The sequence below is a fragment of the Balaenoptera physalus genome (assembly GCF_965194825.1).
Source record: "Balaenoptera physalus genome assembly, chromosome: X".
In the NCBI taxonomy this organism is placed as follows: domain Eukaryota; kingdom Metazoa; phylum Chordata; class Mammalia; order Artiodactyla; family Balaenopteridae; genus Balaenoptera; species Balaenoptera physalus.
This window is the reverse complement of record NC_138903.1, coordinates 129,736,086-129,755,384: the sequence shown is the minus strand read 5'-3', so window position 1 is coordinate 129,755,384 and position 19,299 is coordinate 129,736,086. Positions and strand designations below refer to the sequence as shown.

Sequence of the window (19,299 nt, the reverse complement as noted above, 5' to 3'; positions counted from 1 at the left end):
GCAATAGTCGAACCCCTGGGCCCCCTGCTTTCCTCTATGTACTGCATATTCCAGCTGCCCCTGGAGACTCCTGAGAGATGCTCACCCACCCCTGCTCCCCTCGGCTGCTGGTGGCAGCTCGAGGTTCCCGTTTGTGCTCGCTGACAGGACTTCCAGCATCCTGGACCATATCCAAATTAAGACCCGCACAGTGGACATGGAAAATGATGAACCGGTTTATTGAACAGCTAAAGGGGGAGAGAAGAGTGGATTGGGCTACATTTGCTATACATCAAGCAGGAAAGGTGGCACCATTCCAAGTGTCCCCCTTCAGTCAGCACAGGCTTCCTACAGGCTGGCGCCAGGGCGGAGTGGTGGGCGCGGTGGATGTCAGTGGAGCCCGGTTTAGACAAGGTAGCAGCTGCCCCCTCTCCCCCTCTCCCCTGCGCCCAGGTGACAATGCCAGGGCTCCTTTTACCTTATTTTACTCACGGCCTGCTTGTTCCCATCGCATCTGCTTTCTTCCCTCTGACTCGTGGCTGTACCCCCAGCTCCTGGAGCCGTGGTCCTCCTAGCTAAAAGCATGGGCCCAGCTTGGGGGCAGACAAAAAGCCCCAGACCTCAACGCGCACACTCCGCTGGCCATTTCTAGTCTCGGCACCTTCTCCAGCGTTCCAGTTTCCAGTCGTGCTTTATGGCTTTCTGCAAGTCAGTATTCCCAGCATGTTAGAAAAAAGCACAAACAGTTTCTTGCTTATTGTGGCCGTTCTGGCAGTAGCAGCTACTATGTATGTGGAGAAATTGAAGGGGAAACGGCAATGTCCCATGAAGGGGTTGCACCCCAATGGGCAGGACAGGGGTGCCACTGGCCTCTACTTCTGCAACGGAACACATATGTTTTCAGTACAAGCTTGTAAAAAAATACTTTAACAGAATATACTGTACAGAACTAGGATTTAACACGGTATATTACAACGCTAAAATATTTGTATAAATACTATACAGGCACGGAGTCACTCCAGTAGAAAGGGCTCACCAGTGGGGCCGGTAAAAACCCAGAGAGAAACGACGTCCATGGCAGGAGCATGGCCAGCTGAGGCGGCATGGGTGCACGCAGGGCCCGAGGCCTATTCACAAGTCCCCTAACTGTGCCACAACAGGGGCATCTGAGCTACGCGGCCAGGCCGGCCTGGTTCAAAAATACATTTTTCAGTAATACTTTTGATGGAAATTTTCACACTTTGAAAACCAGCTGTGTAGCTATTCCTGCTCAGGCCTCATCAGCCATCCAGGATGGCTCCAAGCCAGCTCCGCAGGCACCTGCCCGGGGGAAATCACGTCTTCCCTCTCCCCAGGCTCCCTCCATCAGACCCACAGCCGCTGACACGCACCCCACACCATGCTGCGTGTTCCAGGCACCTGTCACCTGCGTGTCCTGTCGCGGTGAGTCATTGGTAGGCATTGAGTGCAAACAAGGCATGAGATGGAAGTCCCCGGAGACCCAGCTCCAGCTCCAGCTCCAGTTCTGGGGGTGGCGGAGGTGAACAAAGAGGCAGAGGAAGGCGGAAGAGAGTGTGGGCCAGGTCCACTCACGATCTGCCCTGGGAGGGGCTGTCTAATCTGGCATTTCGATATTTAATTTGGGAGGTGGGAGGACATACTTTCCAGGGCTCTGGGTGATAACCACCCTGGTCTTCTTTCGAAACATAGGAGCGATCTTAGGAGGTTCTGGAACTGGCGTTTCTTCAGTTTCCTCATTACCTTCATGGTGGAGGTCGTAGGAAATGTTTCCATATTCTCTCAAAAATGGGCAGATTTCAAGCAGAAACTGACAGAAATCCTTGCGAATCCCAAACCACCCTGAAAAGGAAGAAATGTACTTTCTCAAACACTAGTCTCCATTGAATTTCAGGTTACTTTTCTTTCATGAATAAGAACTTTTCCTTGTACCCTGTAGCGCTTTATCCTGATGTCTTGGGAATGAAGCCTGAGCAAGGCCTCAACACCAACTAAGGGTAAGAAGGAACCCCTGCGGCTCTGCGGCTCTGCAGGTGGCAGTCCTGGACTGACAGCTACCAGATGTCTCCCTGGGGCCTGTCAGGGATGCGATCTCGGGCCCCGGCCCGCACCTCCTGAACTAGAAACTGTGGCGGGGTGGCGGGCGGCAGTCCTGGGATTCTGATGGGTCCTTCAGTATGTGAACTACTGCTCTCACGAGACTCAAATTTTATCTGCGGTGTCTGGACTATGTCAACATCCTCCAGTCTTCCCGGCCCAGGAGAAGCACATGTGCGACAAAGAATGTCACTCAAGAAAAGGATTTCCATCACCCTCTGGAGTCTGGGAAGATGGCAGGCATGTGTTGGTCTAGGCCTCAAAGCTCCTTCTCCAAGGCCCGCTCTTCCGGTCTGGGTACCACTAAACCGTCAGCTTAGTGCTGGCTCTCCTGGGGCAAAACCCCCTGTGGCATTAGTTTCCAGAAGGGCGTGCTCTGGGGCTACATGCAAAGGAGCTCAAAGCCTAGTGAGGAGGGGGCCCTCATCAAAGAGCACTTCAGAATGGGCTATCGCAGCACACAGGTGGAGAGGGAGAGAGAGAGAAGCCGGGCACCACTGACAAGACTTGGACACGTCAGGAATGACGCTGGCGAGAGCGAGGACAAAACAGACACCGGGAGGACGCCCAGGGTTTGGTAGATGATGTGGATTTTCATCTAATCCTCAGGAGCCCCTGGGAAAAAGGAATCTTGGTCCCCATGTTGCAGCGGAGGGGGTGGGCCCAGAGAGGCTGCCTGCCGCGCTCAGGCCTCCCTCCGGTCATAGGGCCACAAAAGCAAGGCTGACGGCACACCCTTCCCCTGGAAGGTTCCAGGCCTTCTTCAGTCCTACCTTTCCCAGGGAAACTCCCTGATTGGGGTCCTTAGGCTCGTCTTTTCATAAAGCGGGGCCACATACACACACACACACAGACACACAGCCACGCAACAGGCACACAGACACACGTGCACACACACACAGTTCAAGCACTTCGGAAATGCTGAGTACATACAGTGGTTTCCGCCTTTCTGTCCGAATGTGGTTGCCATCAGAGTGATCAAGGAAAGCCAAAGGGGGACAAATATCGGGATACAAGAGAACACGTTGTGGCCGTCTAGCTTGTGAACCAGCAGGATCTAAAGAAAGAGAAACAATTGAGGTTCTGTCGATGGAGCATCTGAAAACAGACCCTCTCTGAAGCCAGAGTGCACTGCCCCTCCCTGGTCAGGTCTCATAAGGGGGAACTGCGCTCCACAGGAGGCAACAGTAACCCTCCATTCTGGGGGAAAGGACAAGATGAGCTTCCATATGGCTCTTCAGGACTAAGCAAAATCCACCCACCTAGAACATTTCCAACATCAGGATTGTTATGGGAAACTCTTGCTGCTGGTTTTTTGGAGGAGTCAACAGTACCCACTCTATAATTCTCCGCAGGGCTCAAATACAAAAATACCACATCCAACTTTCTCTTTCTAGAAGATGACAAATCAATACATTCAGATGCGTGGTGGCTGGAAAGGTACACTTCTCACTGCCAGCCCCCAGGCCCCCAAAGAAAGGCCGCTCTGACTGTCCTGTGGTCCTCTGTTGGCAGGCTCGCCTGGGGAGCTGCTGTTCTGGGGAAGCGCAGGATGCTGGGCCTCAAGGGTTCTGCCGAAAGCTTACCTCAAAAGTAAGGAGTGGCACGACGATGGTCATCCAGCTCAGCGCCATGGTGATGTGTGTCCTCCGCTGCTCCGCGATCACATCCATGGAGCGCAGGAACAGGACGGACCACACGATGTAGTAGAGGACCACCAGGCACAGAAAAGACATGAGAATCCACAGGGGGACACACACGACCTGAGGGGAGGAGGAGAGAAGAAAGGTCTTTAGGGTAGGCAGAGCCAACTCCTTCCTGGATCTCTGTGCTTAAGACGGTGCCAGGCCTGGATGGGGCCAGCGTGAGAAGAGGACCCGCTGCTCACTGTCGGGGTTGCCGTTGCCCCGGCAGCTCTCAGGGTGACGGGACTCGCGGCCACTTCCCTGAGGCGTGAGCTCGCTCAGCGGGCCCTGGGCTCTGCCCGCCTCCCCTCCACCCGCGCCCTGGCTCACCCGGACATCCCCTCTCCCCAGTCATTTCCCATCCTGCCAGAGGTACTGTGGCCAAAGGCTCCTTGGCAACTCGGGCTGCCCAGGGGGCCCAGGCCCTCCATGAACTTGCAAGTCGAGGCCGGGAGGCTTCCGCCACTCGGTCTCCGCTGCCTCGCCCAGGTGGGTTCTGTGTCAGTTGCTGTCATACCAGAGCGAGCTTGTTTCACCCTCACACACAAGCCCACACGATGAGTCCTGGGGGTCTCAGCAGGCTCCTCCTGTGTGACCTTTTCTGCCTTCTGCGTGGCCCCCTTGGGTACATCTGTTGTCCCTTTGTCTTCTCTTACAAAACAGTAAAATTGACTGTTATCCTTTGGTGTCCAGTTCTATAACTTTTCATGCACACACGTATAGATCTGTGGAGCCTCGGGCAAGACACAGGACAGCTCCTTCACCCTGCCAGACTCCCTCGTGCTCTCCCATCACTGTGTCACCCCCTTGCCCCACCCACCCATAACCCCCGGCAGCCACTGCTCTGTCCTCTACCACGACACTTTTGTCTCTTCAAGAACGTGATGGAGATGGACTCATACAGCATGTAGCCTTCTGAGGCTCCCTTCTCCCAGTCAGCAGAACAGCTCTGAGATGCCTGCAGGTTGTTGCGTGTATCTACACGTCACTCCTTTTCATTGCTGAGCGCTGTTCCACTGGATGGACGCACCCCAGCCTGCTATCCAATCACCCTGGGAAGGAGATGTGGGTGCTTTCCCGCTTTTGGCTATTGCAAATAAGGTTGCTATAAACATCTGTGCCCAGGTTTTTGTGTGGCTGTACATTTACATTTCTCCAGGGGAAACACCCAGGATCGGCACTGCTAGGTCACATGGTAACTCCATGTTTAATTTATAAGAAATTGCCAAGCCGTTTTCCAGAGCATCTACCCACTTCGGCATTTTTACCAGCGACGGGCGAGGGCCCGGGCCCCTTGGGTCCGCCCCAGCACTTGGTATTGTGGTTCTTATATTTGCCATTTTGATGAGTGTTTTATGGTACCTCATCCTGGTTTTTATTTGCTTTTCCCTAATGGGTAATGATGTCCTTTTCATGTGCTTATTCGTCATATGTCTATCTTCTTTGTGAATAGTCGGTTCAAGTCTTTTGTCAATTTTAAAATTAGGTTGTTGAGATTTTAGAGGTTTGAGAGTTCTTTAGATGCTTTGGATACATGTCCTTGGTTAGACATCTGCTTTGCAAATATTTTCTCCTGGTCTGTGACCTGTCTTTTCATTAATTTCATTTTAATTTTGAGCTTCTTTTGTAGACCATGTTGTTGGTGCCATCTCCGGGAACTCTTCACCTAACTCCAGATCCCAAAGATTTTTCTCCTATGTTTTCTTCTAACAGTTCTTTAGTTTTTACCTTTCATTTTTAGACCTAGGACTTGAGTTGGTATATGAGTTTTAATCCTCCTGAGGAGCTTGGAGTTCCTGACTGGAGGTTTGCTGTGCACAGCTTCCCCTTATGTTCCTCCTCCTAAAGCACGTCTGGGAACAGACTCACTTAGAGGCCTGGCCCTCGTGGGTGGAATGTTAGCGACCAGCCTCACTTGGTTTCTCTTGAACACTGTGGGAAACCTGAAATCAGGCTGCTTCATCTGCTGGGACTTGCACAGGATTGGGGCTGGAAAAATTCCTCTGTTCATCTATAGAAAACATGCACAATTCCTAATCTTTTTTTTTTTTTTTCTGATTTTACCTTACACTAAAATTTTGGTCTTACCCAGATTTGTTTCCTCCATGGCACAACAGAAAGCTCTGAACCCAATTATCGTTCTCTAGACACAGCACCCTGAAGATGTAAGATGGGTGCCTGAACAGTATTTTTTATTATGAATGTTTTATCAAAGACTTCAGGCAGAAGGGATGGATCTTGTCTTTATTCACTAGAGAGGTAACTTACGTTCCCTTATTTTCTTCCTTGTCACCAAATGAATATTTTCTTTTTTTTTTACTATATTTTTTACCTTTGTTCTTTTTTTTTTTTTAAAGGTAAACCATGTTCATCACAGACAATGTCTTATGTACAAAAGTACACATCAAGCGGTGGGGGGAGGGGGCAGGGAGAAAACCCCAAACCCTGGCAAGACCTCGCCTCCCAGAGGCAAGATAATTCTTCTACCTTTTGTCTCATCTTCTTTCTATGCGTTACTAGTTGAAACTGTACTGTTTTCTCTAATTTGCAGCTTGCCGTATATATCTCTCTCTCCATCCATTCTTCTATCTATCTATGCACAATCAGTTTTAACCGAACACCCATTAACGGAAGCAAGAGGTCACTAGCATGACTCAGACTTCACCCCTGGCAGGGGTGTAAACTGGCACAGCTTTTTTTTTTTTTTTTTTTAAAGTATAGTGTCTGGACTGGGTCCTATCTGTAGACATTCAGATTTAATTGCTGCGGGGTGCGGCTCAGTCATCGGTACGCTGTTGTTGTTTTTTTTTTAATTAATTAATTTATTTATTTATTTTTGGCTGTGTTGGGTCTTCGTTTCTATGCCAGGGCTTTCTCTAGTTGCGGCGAGCGGGGGCCACTCTTCATCGCGGTGCGTGGACCTCTCACTATCGCGGCCTCTCTTGTTGTGGAGCACAGGCTCCAGACGCGCAGGCTCAGTAGTTGTGGCTCACGGGCCCAGTTGCTCTGCGGCATGTGGGATCTTCCCAGACCAGGGCTCGAGCCCGTGTCCCCTGTGTTGGCAGGCGGATTCTCAACCACTGCACCACCAGGGAAGCCCAGCACAGCTTTTTTGAAAAGGGAGTTGGCAGTGCAGTTTGTATTTCAAAATCTCAAAAAGTTCCCACCCTCTGGCCCAGTAATACTGTTTCTGTAGTCTTTCCTAGGAAAACAATGAAAAAAAAAAACAGGCAAAGATTTTTATGCACAAAATTATATGCTGCAGCATGATTTATAATCGTAAAACACTGGTAACAACTTCAATATTCGGAAATGAGGGGACAGTCTCGTAAATGTATTTGAAGAATATTTTGCATCAATTAAACTTGAAAAGTTATGCTTATAAAAACCTTTTATTGGCATGTAAAAATGCTTATGATACAGCACTAGAACTACAAAGCAGGATACCAAGTTATACATGCAGTGTGATCTCAATTATCTTTATGAAACAATAAACCCCCAAACAAGGAAACAAAAACCACTAACCATGTTATCTCCCAGTGGATTATGGGTGACTATTACCCTATTACCTATGCTTGCCTGTCTTGTCCAACATTTCTACAATAAACACGAATAACTTTTATAATAAAAAGAAAAGTTTATTTAAGGATTTAAAAAGTTACATACAAGCCACGGCCAGTGGATGATCTTGTCCAGTCTTAAGGCAATGAATATGAACTGGAGAATGTTGACAGAACACAGGATTTCTAACTAAAAATGAAGAGAAGAATCAGTTAAACAAAATAACAGTTGCATTCAATACCACAATTGTTTGGTTAACACACTAAAAGGCAATGCAAATTATAATGCAGCAAAAGTTTTATTATGTCACACTTGCAACCTCCTGATTTTCAGCACTGGAGGAGCAAAGCAGTGCTGTGTCAAGGAGAAACCTGGCCCTGGCCTTGTGCCTCGTCCTCTCTGCTCAGTGGCTGCTCGGCCCTTTATGCTCATCCAGGCAATGACCTGTTTCCAGGCTCGCGATCTGCAGAGAGGCAATCTCCGGTGGTCTCCCCCAGCTTCCTTCCTGCACCTACCCACAAACATCTCTGTTCTTAGTCATCCCTGTACTGCCTTCTTCTTGTACCTGGAACTCAGCCTGCATCCCACCCCTTCCTTTCTGGCTCCTCGAGGACCCTGTCACATCAAGACATCAATTATGGATTCTTTACTGCATCTTTAACCCCGCCACTCCACGATCCTTCCCAGAAGCACAGAAACATGTTCAACTCATTCCCATTCAACACAAAATAACCCCAAGACCCAATGAACCCACCCTTCCCTTGATCCAGTACCCCTCACGGCCCTAGCTCTCTCTTTCTGTTACCATCAAGCTTTGTGAGACACCACGGACACTCGAGTCCCTATGGCCACCCCTGCCACTCCAAGCTCCACCCACTGTGGCCCGGCCTCCACCCTCAGGACCACCCAGAAACTGCTTTCATCAAGGTCACCTGATCAGCTCTGCAGCGTCGGACCACTTCAGCTGGCATCCTACTGGGCGTCTCTGCAGCGTGGGAGATCACCCACCGCTCCTCCCTCCTCTGAGGATCCCAGCGTGCAGTCTCGCCATCCTCCTGGTCTCTGACACTTCCCTTTCAGGTGCCTTTTCCTCTCCTTAAATGGTGATGCCCCCCAAAGCCTTAAACTCAGCCTCTCTCCCCACTGTAGAGACTCAGACACAGACACACATGCTTTCACTCCCTCGCCCCGCCCTGGGGTGGGGAGCAGAGCCAGCCTCCACATCCCTGGCCTGCGCGACCTCCTACTGCTCGCTTCTCCAACCTGTCTCCACCTTGGCCGACTCTCCCTGAGGCACTTCAGAGGAAGCCCTTCTCCCCCCTGAGTTCATTACCCCACCCCCCGCACCTTGCTGCCTTCACCCTATCTCACCGGGAGCTACCACAGCTGCCTGATTCCCCAAATCAGGACACAGGGGGGCAGCCCGCATTCTGTTTCCCATACCCTCGGGCTCAGGCACTTTGCCCTGTCCTCCACCTGTCCTCCACCGGGCAGACTTCTCTAGCATCCCTAGCCCAGCCCCCATCCCGACTACTCCTGCCTCCTCGGGCCCTCCTCCTCCCGAACGCCCCGCAGGCGGCCCTCCTTCTGGCTCCAGCGCTCGCTGCGCTTCAAGGGCTCATCACTGCCCACAGGATGAAAGTCACAGGACGCCACGTGACCTGGCCCAGAGCTGCCCCAAAGTTCCCAGTTCCCAGGGCACTTAGCGACTCAGCAATTCTTTCTGAGGCCTCTGGGCCAAAAGAAACACCTAACAGTTCCACTGATTTAAGTCATTAGATCTAAACTGAGTACTTATCCTAAGTAGCCATCTAAAAAAAAAAAAAAAAAAAACCTCACGTTAACTGAAAGAAAAATATTATGCGTGTTCCATTCTTAACTAACGACAAGTAATTCCTAGTGGGACGTGTGTGCCTCTTGGCACTGCACCATTCCTCAAGGCACTGCCACCCTCATCGCCTGCTCTCCGTAGGGATTTTTGCACAGTATTGCCTTCTCATCCCAGCAACTGCCAACAACTTAGACTCTTCCATAACACCATCGAAATAAATGTAGTGTGACCTAATAATAAAGCCATAAACTACATGGAGCTAGTAGTTCGTAGGGTGTCCCTACAGATGTCAGGGATCACTGCTTTTCCCTCAAAAATGTCCGGGATCCCATGGTGCCCCTGTGAGCTCATTATGGTGCCCTGGGCAGCTCAGCAACGCCTTGAGGACTGAGGACTGGCCCTTACTCAGCCCAATCCCTCTATGCAGACCCCCTTCTCCCCGGCTCCCTCCCTTACACTTTAAGCTCCAGGCATATTTTTCTTTTTACTGTGGAAAAATACACATAATGTAAAACTTACCCTCTTTGTCTTGAACCTCCTTCAGGGTACAGTTTAATGGTGTTGAGTACATTCATTCATATTACCACCATATGACTGTAGCTGTGACACCATCACCATGTTCCACCTCTAGGACTCTCTGCATCTTGCAAAACTGTGCTCCAGTCATACCTGAGTCACTGGTCCACTCAACATGACAGACTTTCTTCTGCATCTACGGCTTCTTATGTGTTATTTTCTCTGCCTGAAAATTACCATCCCCTTCCTACCTGCACAGGGCACCCTGGCTCACCCGGACTCCTCCTTCAGGGCTTTGGGGGAACCTAGCCCCAGTCACCCCCTAGCCAACGTAGGTACTCCTCCTGGGACACAAGAACCAAGAGGGAGCTCAACTCTTGGCACGTGCTTTCTTCTCATAGGTACATTGCCAAGAGCGTGACCATACTGCATTAAGAAAATACGGTTTCATGTCCAGCATAGTCCTAGCCCTTGTATATGCTTTTACTTTCTAAGAAACAAAGTTCCAAATGTTTAGTTTTCTTAAGCCTCCTCCTCAGCCCTCATCCGACAGTATTTACAGAACTTTCTCAGTGCTTTTCAACCTGGGTAATGCTGCTCACCTGCGGAAGAGCTAGGAAATGTGCAGGGGCCCTAATGGCTGTCACGACGACTTGAGGGAGCACCTCCGCTAGTGTTTAGTGGGCAGAGGTCAGGGATAAGTGTCCTGAAATGCAGGGCACAGTCCTGTTCAACAAAACATTTCCTATCCCAAAGGCCAAGAGCATACCCAGCCCCCACTGAGAAACACGGCCCCAAATAGGTAAAATCGAGAATCTTTGATCTCAGTGATTTTGTTTAATGTAAGCTTTTATAAATGATTTTCAAAGCTTGGTTTTACTTCATTTTGCCCAGATAATAGAAAAAAACGCAAAGCAACAGAGGCACAAAGTAGAAAGGTAAGTGTGGCTGGGTGGAAATGGTGCCTCCAACTAATACAGGGAATAGAGATTCAGGGGAAGTTGGATAAGGAGTCTGCAGCTCGTGTAGAAATCGAAGTTTACAAATGCGAATTTAGGAAGTGAGAGCACGTAAGTGGCAGCGGAGGAGGCAGGAAGCGTGAACAAGATCATTCAGAGGAAGTGTGTGCAGTGAGGACAGAAAACGCCCAGGAATCCTAAGGAACAGCAATGCGCGAGGAGCGAACGGAGGAAGATACTTCAGAGAAGGAGCCGAACGCAGGCAGAGGGACCAGGGGTGTCAGGAGCTACAGAGCGGCCAGCGGCCAGACAAGATGGGGGCTTAAGAGGCCCCCAGATGAGGCCACAGGGCCCAGGGAGCGCGTGGCCGGAGCAGGGCACGCGGGGTCCCTGCCGCACTGCTTCCCAGAGCCTTTCTGTGAGGATGGAAGAGGCACGAGAGGCAAACAGAGGCCTGAGGGGGCACTGCTGCTGTTGTTCTGTTCTCCCTTTCAGATGAGAGAGCGAGGTCGCTGGACAGAGCGGACCAGTTCAGGAGCAAATTCTTGGAGGACCGGGCGGGGCAGAGGGTCTGAGGCGGGAGGGCAAGCGCAGGGAGGCTGAGAGCGGGCCCCCAGGGCTCCCCTCCCTCCACGGCTGCCCGGACCAGGGCTGAGGGGTCGCTCTCCCCGTGCCAGGCACAGCCGCTCCTGCCACTCGGGGCCCTGTTCCCACTGGTGCCCCGGGGCCTGGCTCCATCACTCTCCCACTGTGGGTACCTCCCTCGCCAGGTTCACGTACCCTGAGCTGCCACCCACCAGCTCCCACTCTCCCTTCCGACCAACTGCGGCCTTCTTCCTCCACTCTCGACCCACGCAGCTCAACACGGCATCCACAGTGTCCAGTTTCCCCCCTCGAGCCATTCTGGACCCGGCTGTGGGCCCTCAGCTTCTGGGCAGTTCGGCGCACGGGCTTTGGAGTCGGGCTGCCTGCAATGGAATCCTGGCCCTGCCCCTGGATAAGCGGCCAGGAACAAATTCCCTACCCTTTCTGGAAACCAGGGATGGCAACTGCAGCCACATCACGGGGTTGTTGCAGATCTTCAATGAGATCCTACTGCATGGAAGCGCCCAGCCCCAGGCCTGGTACACAGCAAGTGGTCAATAAATATTATCTGCTATTATTTTCATTACTACTATTAGCATTGCTAGCACTGCTTTTTCATTCGCGTGTGTATCCCCTATGTTTAGGCCAAGAGGGCTTGGCGTATAGTAAATACTTGATAAATGCTTACTAAATGAACATATAGGCCCATCAGGATAAGCTAACCAGGGAGCAGACAAAGTGTTGGTCATGGGGTCTGAGGTGCTGTGCTGGTTAGTTTTATTACACGTCAACTTGGCTGGGCTGTAGTACCCGGTCATTTAACCAAACAATAATCTAGGTATTGCTGTGAGGGTACTGACTTTAAGAAAAGGAGATTTCCCTCCATGATGTGGGTAGGTCTCATCCAATCAGTTAAAAGGCCTGAAGAGCAAAAACTGAGGTTTCCTGGAGAGGGAGAAATCCTGCTGAGTCTCCAGCCCACCAGCCTGCGCCATCAATTTCAGACTCGCCAGCTCCTTCAAATAAACCTCCTCATGTGTATATCTATCTGCACATCTACATCTATATCCACATCTACATCTATCCTACTGGCTCTGTTTCTCAAGAGAAGCTGGCTGATCCAGGTGGGCAGGGAAAGACGTGAAGCTGGAAGAAGCCTGATGGCCTCGGTGGAAAACCAGCGTTCTAAGTCAAGAAAGAGAAACGTGATTATTTCCATCATCTTTCGTTTCCTTATACACCATGATCTAGCGTTAGTGATCAACCTCTTCCTAACAAAGGACAAGAAGTCTCCATTACAATAACTGACCAAAAGATTTTGCTTAACCTTCTTAAATATACGAAATCTCACCTCCAGTGACCTGTCATGTCGAAAGCCCCAAACACAAGCTGCCACAGACACTGGGGAAACGAAGAAGAGCGGCATGAAGACCAGGAGCCAGAAGTGGCTGCCTCTCTCGATCCTGTCACAGACCAGCACTTCAAACATCAGCAGGAGCAAGTGGATGCCCACCGCGATCAGCATTGCCTTGAACTCCACACATGTTTCCCCTTCTGCTCTAAAAAAGGACAGAAGGAGAAGAAAAACACCCTCAGTTCGGAATCTCCATAACAAGCAAGCAGCTCAGGGCAAATACCAACTCATGCGGATACTAAGGACTGTATTTGTAAATTTGACAAAAGGCGAAGGAAAATCAGGTAGAAAGCTAAATTAACATTCCTCCTTAATAGGCAATCTTTCAAACATCAAAGAACTACTACAGGACAAGAAATGAACATTTACAACCAAACCAGACTTAGACTTTGAACTGAATAAAGACGTTCTCAGGAGCGACAGCCACAGTTATTATTTCTTGACAGTGCACATAAACACTTTTGTTCATAACTTTAAATTCAACTACTTCCAAGATTATTTAAGCTGATTGCTTCTACTGCTAAAAACTGACAAATATCCCTTACATCTCACGATCCCTGTCTCTCAATGAATTAAAAACCATGTAAATCACATTTCATGCAATACTGTCAAAGTAGCTCTAGTTTTATGAATAAGTGTGTGTTATATTTCAAGAAAATACAGTAACTGTTGTTAGGTGCTATTTTAAACTGCAAATACAATTGTGAATGCCTTTTTATTTTCCTTTCTATTCCATTAGGATGAATTGACACCTGCAGATGATAAAGAAGAGCCATTAAAACTGTCCTTTAAATCAGTTAAAGCTGCTTAAGGATCATGCTTGGACTTAATAGGTTAACAATTTAAAAAATGATAAGGCCACTAATCAGGAAAATGCTTAACAATGCATTTGCAAGGCTGACAATGTTTCATTCAAAATATAGATGAACATTTGTGATGTGTCATGTTGGTGATAAATACTTGTAAGTTTAGGACACAGAGAAAATGAGGTCAGTGGTTATTTCTATAGGACCCAACGATGTTCCATCGGACAGTACTGACACTAGAATGATCATGTCTGTACATTCAGGACATTCAACTATGCACATACAATTCCTTTTCTTAAGGGAATCTTGAAAGGAATCTTAAATTTAACCAACTGAGAAAAGCTCAGATAGCTTCTAAATAACTAGTGGAACTTAAAATGTTTAGCTATGTAACTTTTCATTCTTTGAGTAGCAAACATTAGCTATCTGAAAATATCTCATAAAAAATAAAAGATTTATGGCCACACAGGTAATCTTAAAAAAGAAAAATCTAAGACCTTAAAAAATCTAAGCTACACGTGAATGCCCCCCATCTGCCAAGGCTCTTTGTGTAGCTATTTTCAAGTTCTTAGATATGTATGCGGTAACATATTTTACTCGATCTAAATCTCATTTTGAAAGTTCATAACAAAGATTTAAACAAGTTGAGATGGTCCCAACTTCTACACTTCTCTCACACGAGCAGCTGCACGGGTCCCCTTCTTCTCTCCCCACCTGCCTACCCGGCACTCCTTCACTCCTCATCTTCCCGGTGATGGTTTACAACAGCCCCTCACTCTCAAGTCCCCCTTTTTCCTTTCCAAAGCTCCAAACTTTGTGAGGGAGAGCAGAGAGACTCTTGTGGGCCCCAGCAGCACCAGGCTGCACACTGGAGTGAGCTCACGACAGGAACTTGGACCAGAAGAAGACCATCCAAGAAGAAAGGCGTGAGGGGAGGGGGGGGCGAAGGTAAAGGGTATGCCTCTGCCCGGCCCCCAAGGCTCTGCTCTCCGTCACGGCATCTGGGTCTCACCTTTTCCTGTCTCAGGACCTCACTGTTTCCTGGCCAAGCTGCCTCCTCCACACTAACAGTCCTAAACCCCAGGACTAGGAGATTGGGACAAGGGGAGACCCAGTTCCAGGACTGAGTGGAGAAGGATATAGCCCTGATGGCCAAAGCTAGAACTGTGGTTTGTAGAACTGCTCCTACAAACATGATGGTTTTATACGTCCTTGTCTAGCATGGTATAACAGTTCTATATTTTGGATGCATGTTAGATTACTTAAGCTTTTGTAGGCTGGCTAGGAACTTAAGCACCTAAAATAACAGTGCATTTGTTAAAAAGTGGATATCAAACACTTAATTTTTAAAAACTTAGAACAGAACTCAGCTTGCCTATATTATAGTTCTTATAAAACCTCAGACAAGTAGAAAAGAAAACAGTCCTAACTTTATCAAAAGTGAAAAACAAGATTCTGCCCCCCCCCACCCACTCAGAGTAGAGACCAAAAGGTTTTATAAAGCAGTATTACCGATATTGGGGATTTCGTGCCCAGACTCCAGTTCCAACCGAGGCTCCAACAATGACCATTAACTTCCACAGCCATATTGGAGCAAAGACAGCCCAGTAACTCCACTGAATGATGCCATCCAGACGAAGGGCCAGCAACACAGAGAATAGCAGCAGACAGGCATAGATGAGGAATTTACTAGGAGAAAAGCAAAATGATTAAAGAGGATTCACATTTACAAATATGCGATATTAAAATGAGGAGTAATAACAGCATTGCTTTTTAGCACATGAAAAGAGTCACTAATTCAATAATCACATATCAAAAATTCTATGTAGAAGACATACTGTTGTTAGAGGATAAGACAAATATAAAGAAAACTAAAATAAGTTTCCTGCTTTCCAGGGCTTCCTGGTAGGAGGGAGTCCACACAGAAACATATAATTACAACACAGCATGGCACGTGCCATAATGGTTCTATGGGTAGAGTGTGATGGCAGCCCAGAAGAGGAAATATGGATTCTGTCTGGGGGGACTGGGAAGCAGAGAGGTGATGACCCTGGAGCTGGTTCTGGAGGATACAATGGAAAGCTGCCAGGCAGGAAAGGATATGAGCTGAGGAAGCATTCCAAGCAGAAGGAACTAGCCACCAAGACATGGAGACTGAAAAAAGTTGACAGGCTCAGGATATGGTCAAGTTCTGTCACTGACTAATTATTTGATTCTATTTTTAAACAGGTAGCCATCTGCCATATTCATATATAGTAATATTTTAGTATATGTATTATCCTTTCTGTGACTGAATTATACATATAAACGTGCACTCATATTTCACATAAAAGGGACTTCATGAAGAGGATTTTTTAAAATATTAATGAGAAATTACATTGTTGAGGACTTCTACTTCCAGCTTTGATACAGTAAGAGGGATGGAGTTTTCCTTCCCACCTTAAACAAGAAACTGGACAAAATATATGAAACAACAGTTTTCAGACAGTGAACAACAGGCAGTGAAGCACCTTGATGGCAGAAAGAAAGGAAACAAAGGAGATAAACTCTATCAGTGCCCCAGCTTACTGCCTGGAGGCAATTTCCAGACTGCAGTAAGAAGGCAGTTAAAACCCAACCCTATTGACAATTACATGAAATATAAATGGTCTAAATACCAAATAAAAGACAAAGATTGTCAGGCTGGATTTAAAACAGCAAGATAACTATATGCTATCTATAAGAAACCTACTTTATCTATCTACAAAGTGACAGATAGATAATAAGGACAGAAAAAGTTATACCAGGCAAACACTAACCAGAAGAAAGTCAGAGTGACTTTATTAATATCTGTTTTAGTCTTCTATTGCTGCTATAACAAATTACCACAAACCTGGCAGCTTAAAAGAACGCACATTTATTATCTCACAGCTGTGTGTGTCAGAAGTCCAGACAGGCTTAGTTGGTTTCTCTGCTCAGAGTCTCATAAATGAAATCAAGATGTCAGTTGGCTGGGCTCTTCTCAGGTGACTCTGGGAAGAATCTGCTTCCAAGTTCATTCAGGTTGTTGGCAATCCTGTTTCTTGTGGTTGTAGGCTAAGATCTTAGTTTCTTTGCTGGCTGTCAGCTGGGGGCTGCCCTTAGGTCCTAGAGTTCTCTCTCTGAGAAGAACACAGGCCTTTACATTCAAAGCCAGCAGCAGCATATTGAATCTTTCTCATGCTTCTGACTTCTTTTGCCATATGGCTCCTGCTTCCAGAGAAAGTGCTATGCTTTTAAGAGCTCATGTGATTAGACTGGGTCCACCTGGATAATCCAGGATACTCTTCCTATCTTAAAGTCCACAACTGTGGTAGGCGGAATTCTAAATATGTTCCCCAAGATTCCTGTCCTCAGTTATTCAATCAAACACTAATCTACGTACTACCATGAAAGGACTTTGCAGATGGAATTAAGGGTACTAATCAGCCAACTTTAAAATATGGAGATTATCCCAGATTATCCAGTTGTGTCCAATGTAATCATATGAGCCCTTAAAAGCAGAAGAGGAAGGCATACAAGTAAGTCAGAGAGATGTGGCAGAAGAGGAGAGATAAGGCAGAAGGGGAAGTCAGTGAGATTCCAAAAGTGAGAAGGACTCCACCTGCCTTTTCTGGCTTTGAAGATGGAGGAAGGGAGTCATGAGCCAAGGAATGCAAGCCGACTCTAGAAGTTGAGAATAACTCCTAGCTGACAGCCAGCAAGGAAATGGGGTCATTAGCCCTACAACCAGGAGGAACTAAATTCTGACAACAACCCAAATGAGTTTGGAAGCAGATTAATCTCCAGAGCCTCAAGAAAGGAACAGAGCCCTGCTGACACCTTGATTCCAGCCTTGTGAGACTCTAAGCCGAAGATCCAACTGAGCCATGCTGTACCTGTACTTCTGACCTACAGAACTATGAGATAATAAGTTTGTGCAGTTTTAAGACACTAAATCTGTGGTAATTTGTCACGGATGCAATAAAAACTAATACTGTAACCTTAAAGACATCTGCAAAATCCCCTTTACCGTGTAACATAACATATTCATAGGTTCCAGGGCTTAATGGCCTGGATATCTCTGGGGGAACCATTCTGCCTACCACAATATAAGGTTAAGATATATTTTTGAACAAGGAATATTACCAGGGACAAACAGGGGCACACATAATGATAAAGAGGTGATTTGTGTTGAAGGAGGATCTAGCAACTGTAAATATTTATGTACCTAATAACAAAGCTTCAAAATACACGTAGAAAACATTAATAATTAAAACATTAAGGAGAAACAGAAAAATCCACAACTATTACTGGAAATTAACACTTCTCTCTCAGTAACTGATGGAACACATAGAAAATTACTAAGGATATACAAGTTTGTAATAGCACTATCAACCAACATGACCTAATTGATATTGATAAAGCATTCCTCCCAACAACAGCAGAATACAAATTCAAGTGAAAATTCGGGTGCACATGGAACATTCACCAAGACAGACTGAATTCTGGGCCATAAAACAAGTCTCAACAAATGTAAAAGGACTGAAATCATACAAAGTAAATCTCTAAGCACAATGAGATTAAACTAAAAATCAATAACATAAAGATATTTGAAAAATTCTCAAAATACTTACAAATTAAACAATACTCTTCTAAATAATCCATAGGTAAAAGAAAAAAAAACACAAGAAAAAATTTTAAAATTCTGGACTAAATGAAAGTGAAAACACAACATACCAAAATATGTGAGATATAGCTAAAGCAATACTTAAGGGGAATTTACAGCATCAAATGCTAAGTAGAAAAGTTCTCAAGTCAATGATCTATGATTCACCTTAAAAAACTAGGACGAGAAGGAAAATTTAAAAAAATGAATGGAAGTAAATAATAAATATACACACAAGTATCAATGAACTACATAAGAAACATGTTAGAGAAAAATCAATGAAACTAGGGACTTCCCTAGTGGTCCAGTGATTAAAACGTCGCCTTCCAGTGCAGGGGGTGCAGGTTCGATCCCTGGTCAGGGAGCTAAGATCCCATATGCCTTGTGGCCAAAAAGCCAAAACATAAAACAAACAATATTGTAACAAATTCAATAAAGACTGTAAAAATGGTCCACATAAAAAAAAAGAAATCAATGAAACTAAAAGCTGGTTCTCTGAAAAGATCAAGAAAATTGGTAAACCTATACCTAGAGTTATCAGGAAAAAAACAGTAGACACAAATTACCAATACAAAGAATGAAAGCAGGGACATCACTACAAATCCTACAAACATTACAGGGATTAGAAGTGGATATTATGAACAACTTTATGCACATAAATTTCTTGAAATAAAGACATTATTAAAGTTCACACAAGAAGAAATATTCATATTCCTATATCTATTTAAAAAACTGAAATTGCAGTTGGACTCCTTCTCACAAAGAAAATGTCAGGGCCAGACAAAATCTACCAAACACATAAGGAAGAAATAGTACCAATTTTTCACAAACTCTTGCAGAAAAAGATGAGAGGGGAACATTTCCCAGTGTATTTTATGAAGCCAGCATTACCCTGATACCCAAACCTGACCAAGAAAGAAAACTACATACCAGTATCCTTCATGAAGACAGATGCAAAACCCCTAAAAAACAGGATATTGAATCCAGCAATATATAAAAAGGATATTACATTATGATTAAGTGTGGTTTGATATTACATTATGATTAACTGTGCTTTAGCCAGGATTGCAAGTTTCACTTAACATTGGAAATCAATTAATGTAACTCACTGTATTAATAGAATGAAAAAGAGAAGCCATATGATTATTCAATAGTTCCAGAAAAAACATTTGACATAATTCA

At 46.4% G+C, this 19,299-nt stretch overlaps 2 protein-coding genes across 3 annotated transcripts in view; both read right to left on the bottom strand.

The window, feature by feature from the left end:
- Nucleotides 1-19,299, bottom strand: part of LOC309652234 (uncharacterized protein) — an 80,555-nt gene that overhangs the window by 21,721 nt on the left and 39,535 nt on the right. The gene's annotated exons all lie outside the window — the stretch shown is intronic.
- The window catches only part of TMEM185A (transmembrane protein 185A), a 35,189-nt gene continuing 16,089 nt past the window's right edge, over nucleotides 200-19,299 (bottom strand). The window contains exons 2-7 of one of the 2 annotated variants that reach the window (XM_082445799.1): nucleotides 14,964-15,140; nucleotides 12,583-12,790; nucleotides 7,446-7,529; nucleotides 3,681-3,857; nucleotides 3,028-3,151; nucleotides 200-1,839 (exon numbers count right to left, since the gene is read on the bottom strand). In XM_082445799.1, coding sequence (XP_082301925.1) covers nucleotides 1,595-1,839; nucleotides 3,028-3,151; nucleotides 3,681-3,857; nucleotides 7,446-7,529; nucleotides 12,583-12,790; nucleotides 14,964-15,140 — 1,015 coding nt within the window. In that variant the 3' untranslated portion in view covers nucleotides 200-1,594. The other variant, XM_082445800.1, reaches the window with a different exon arrangement.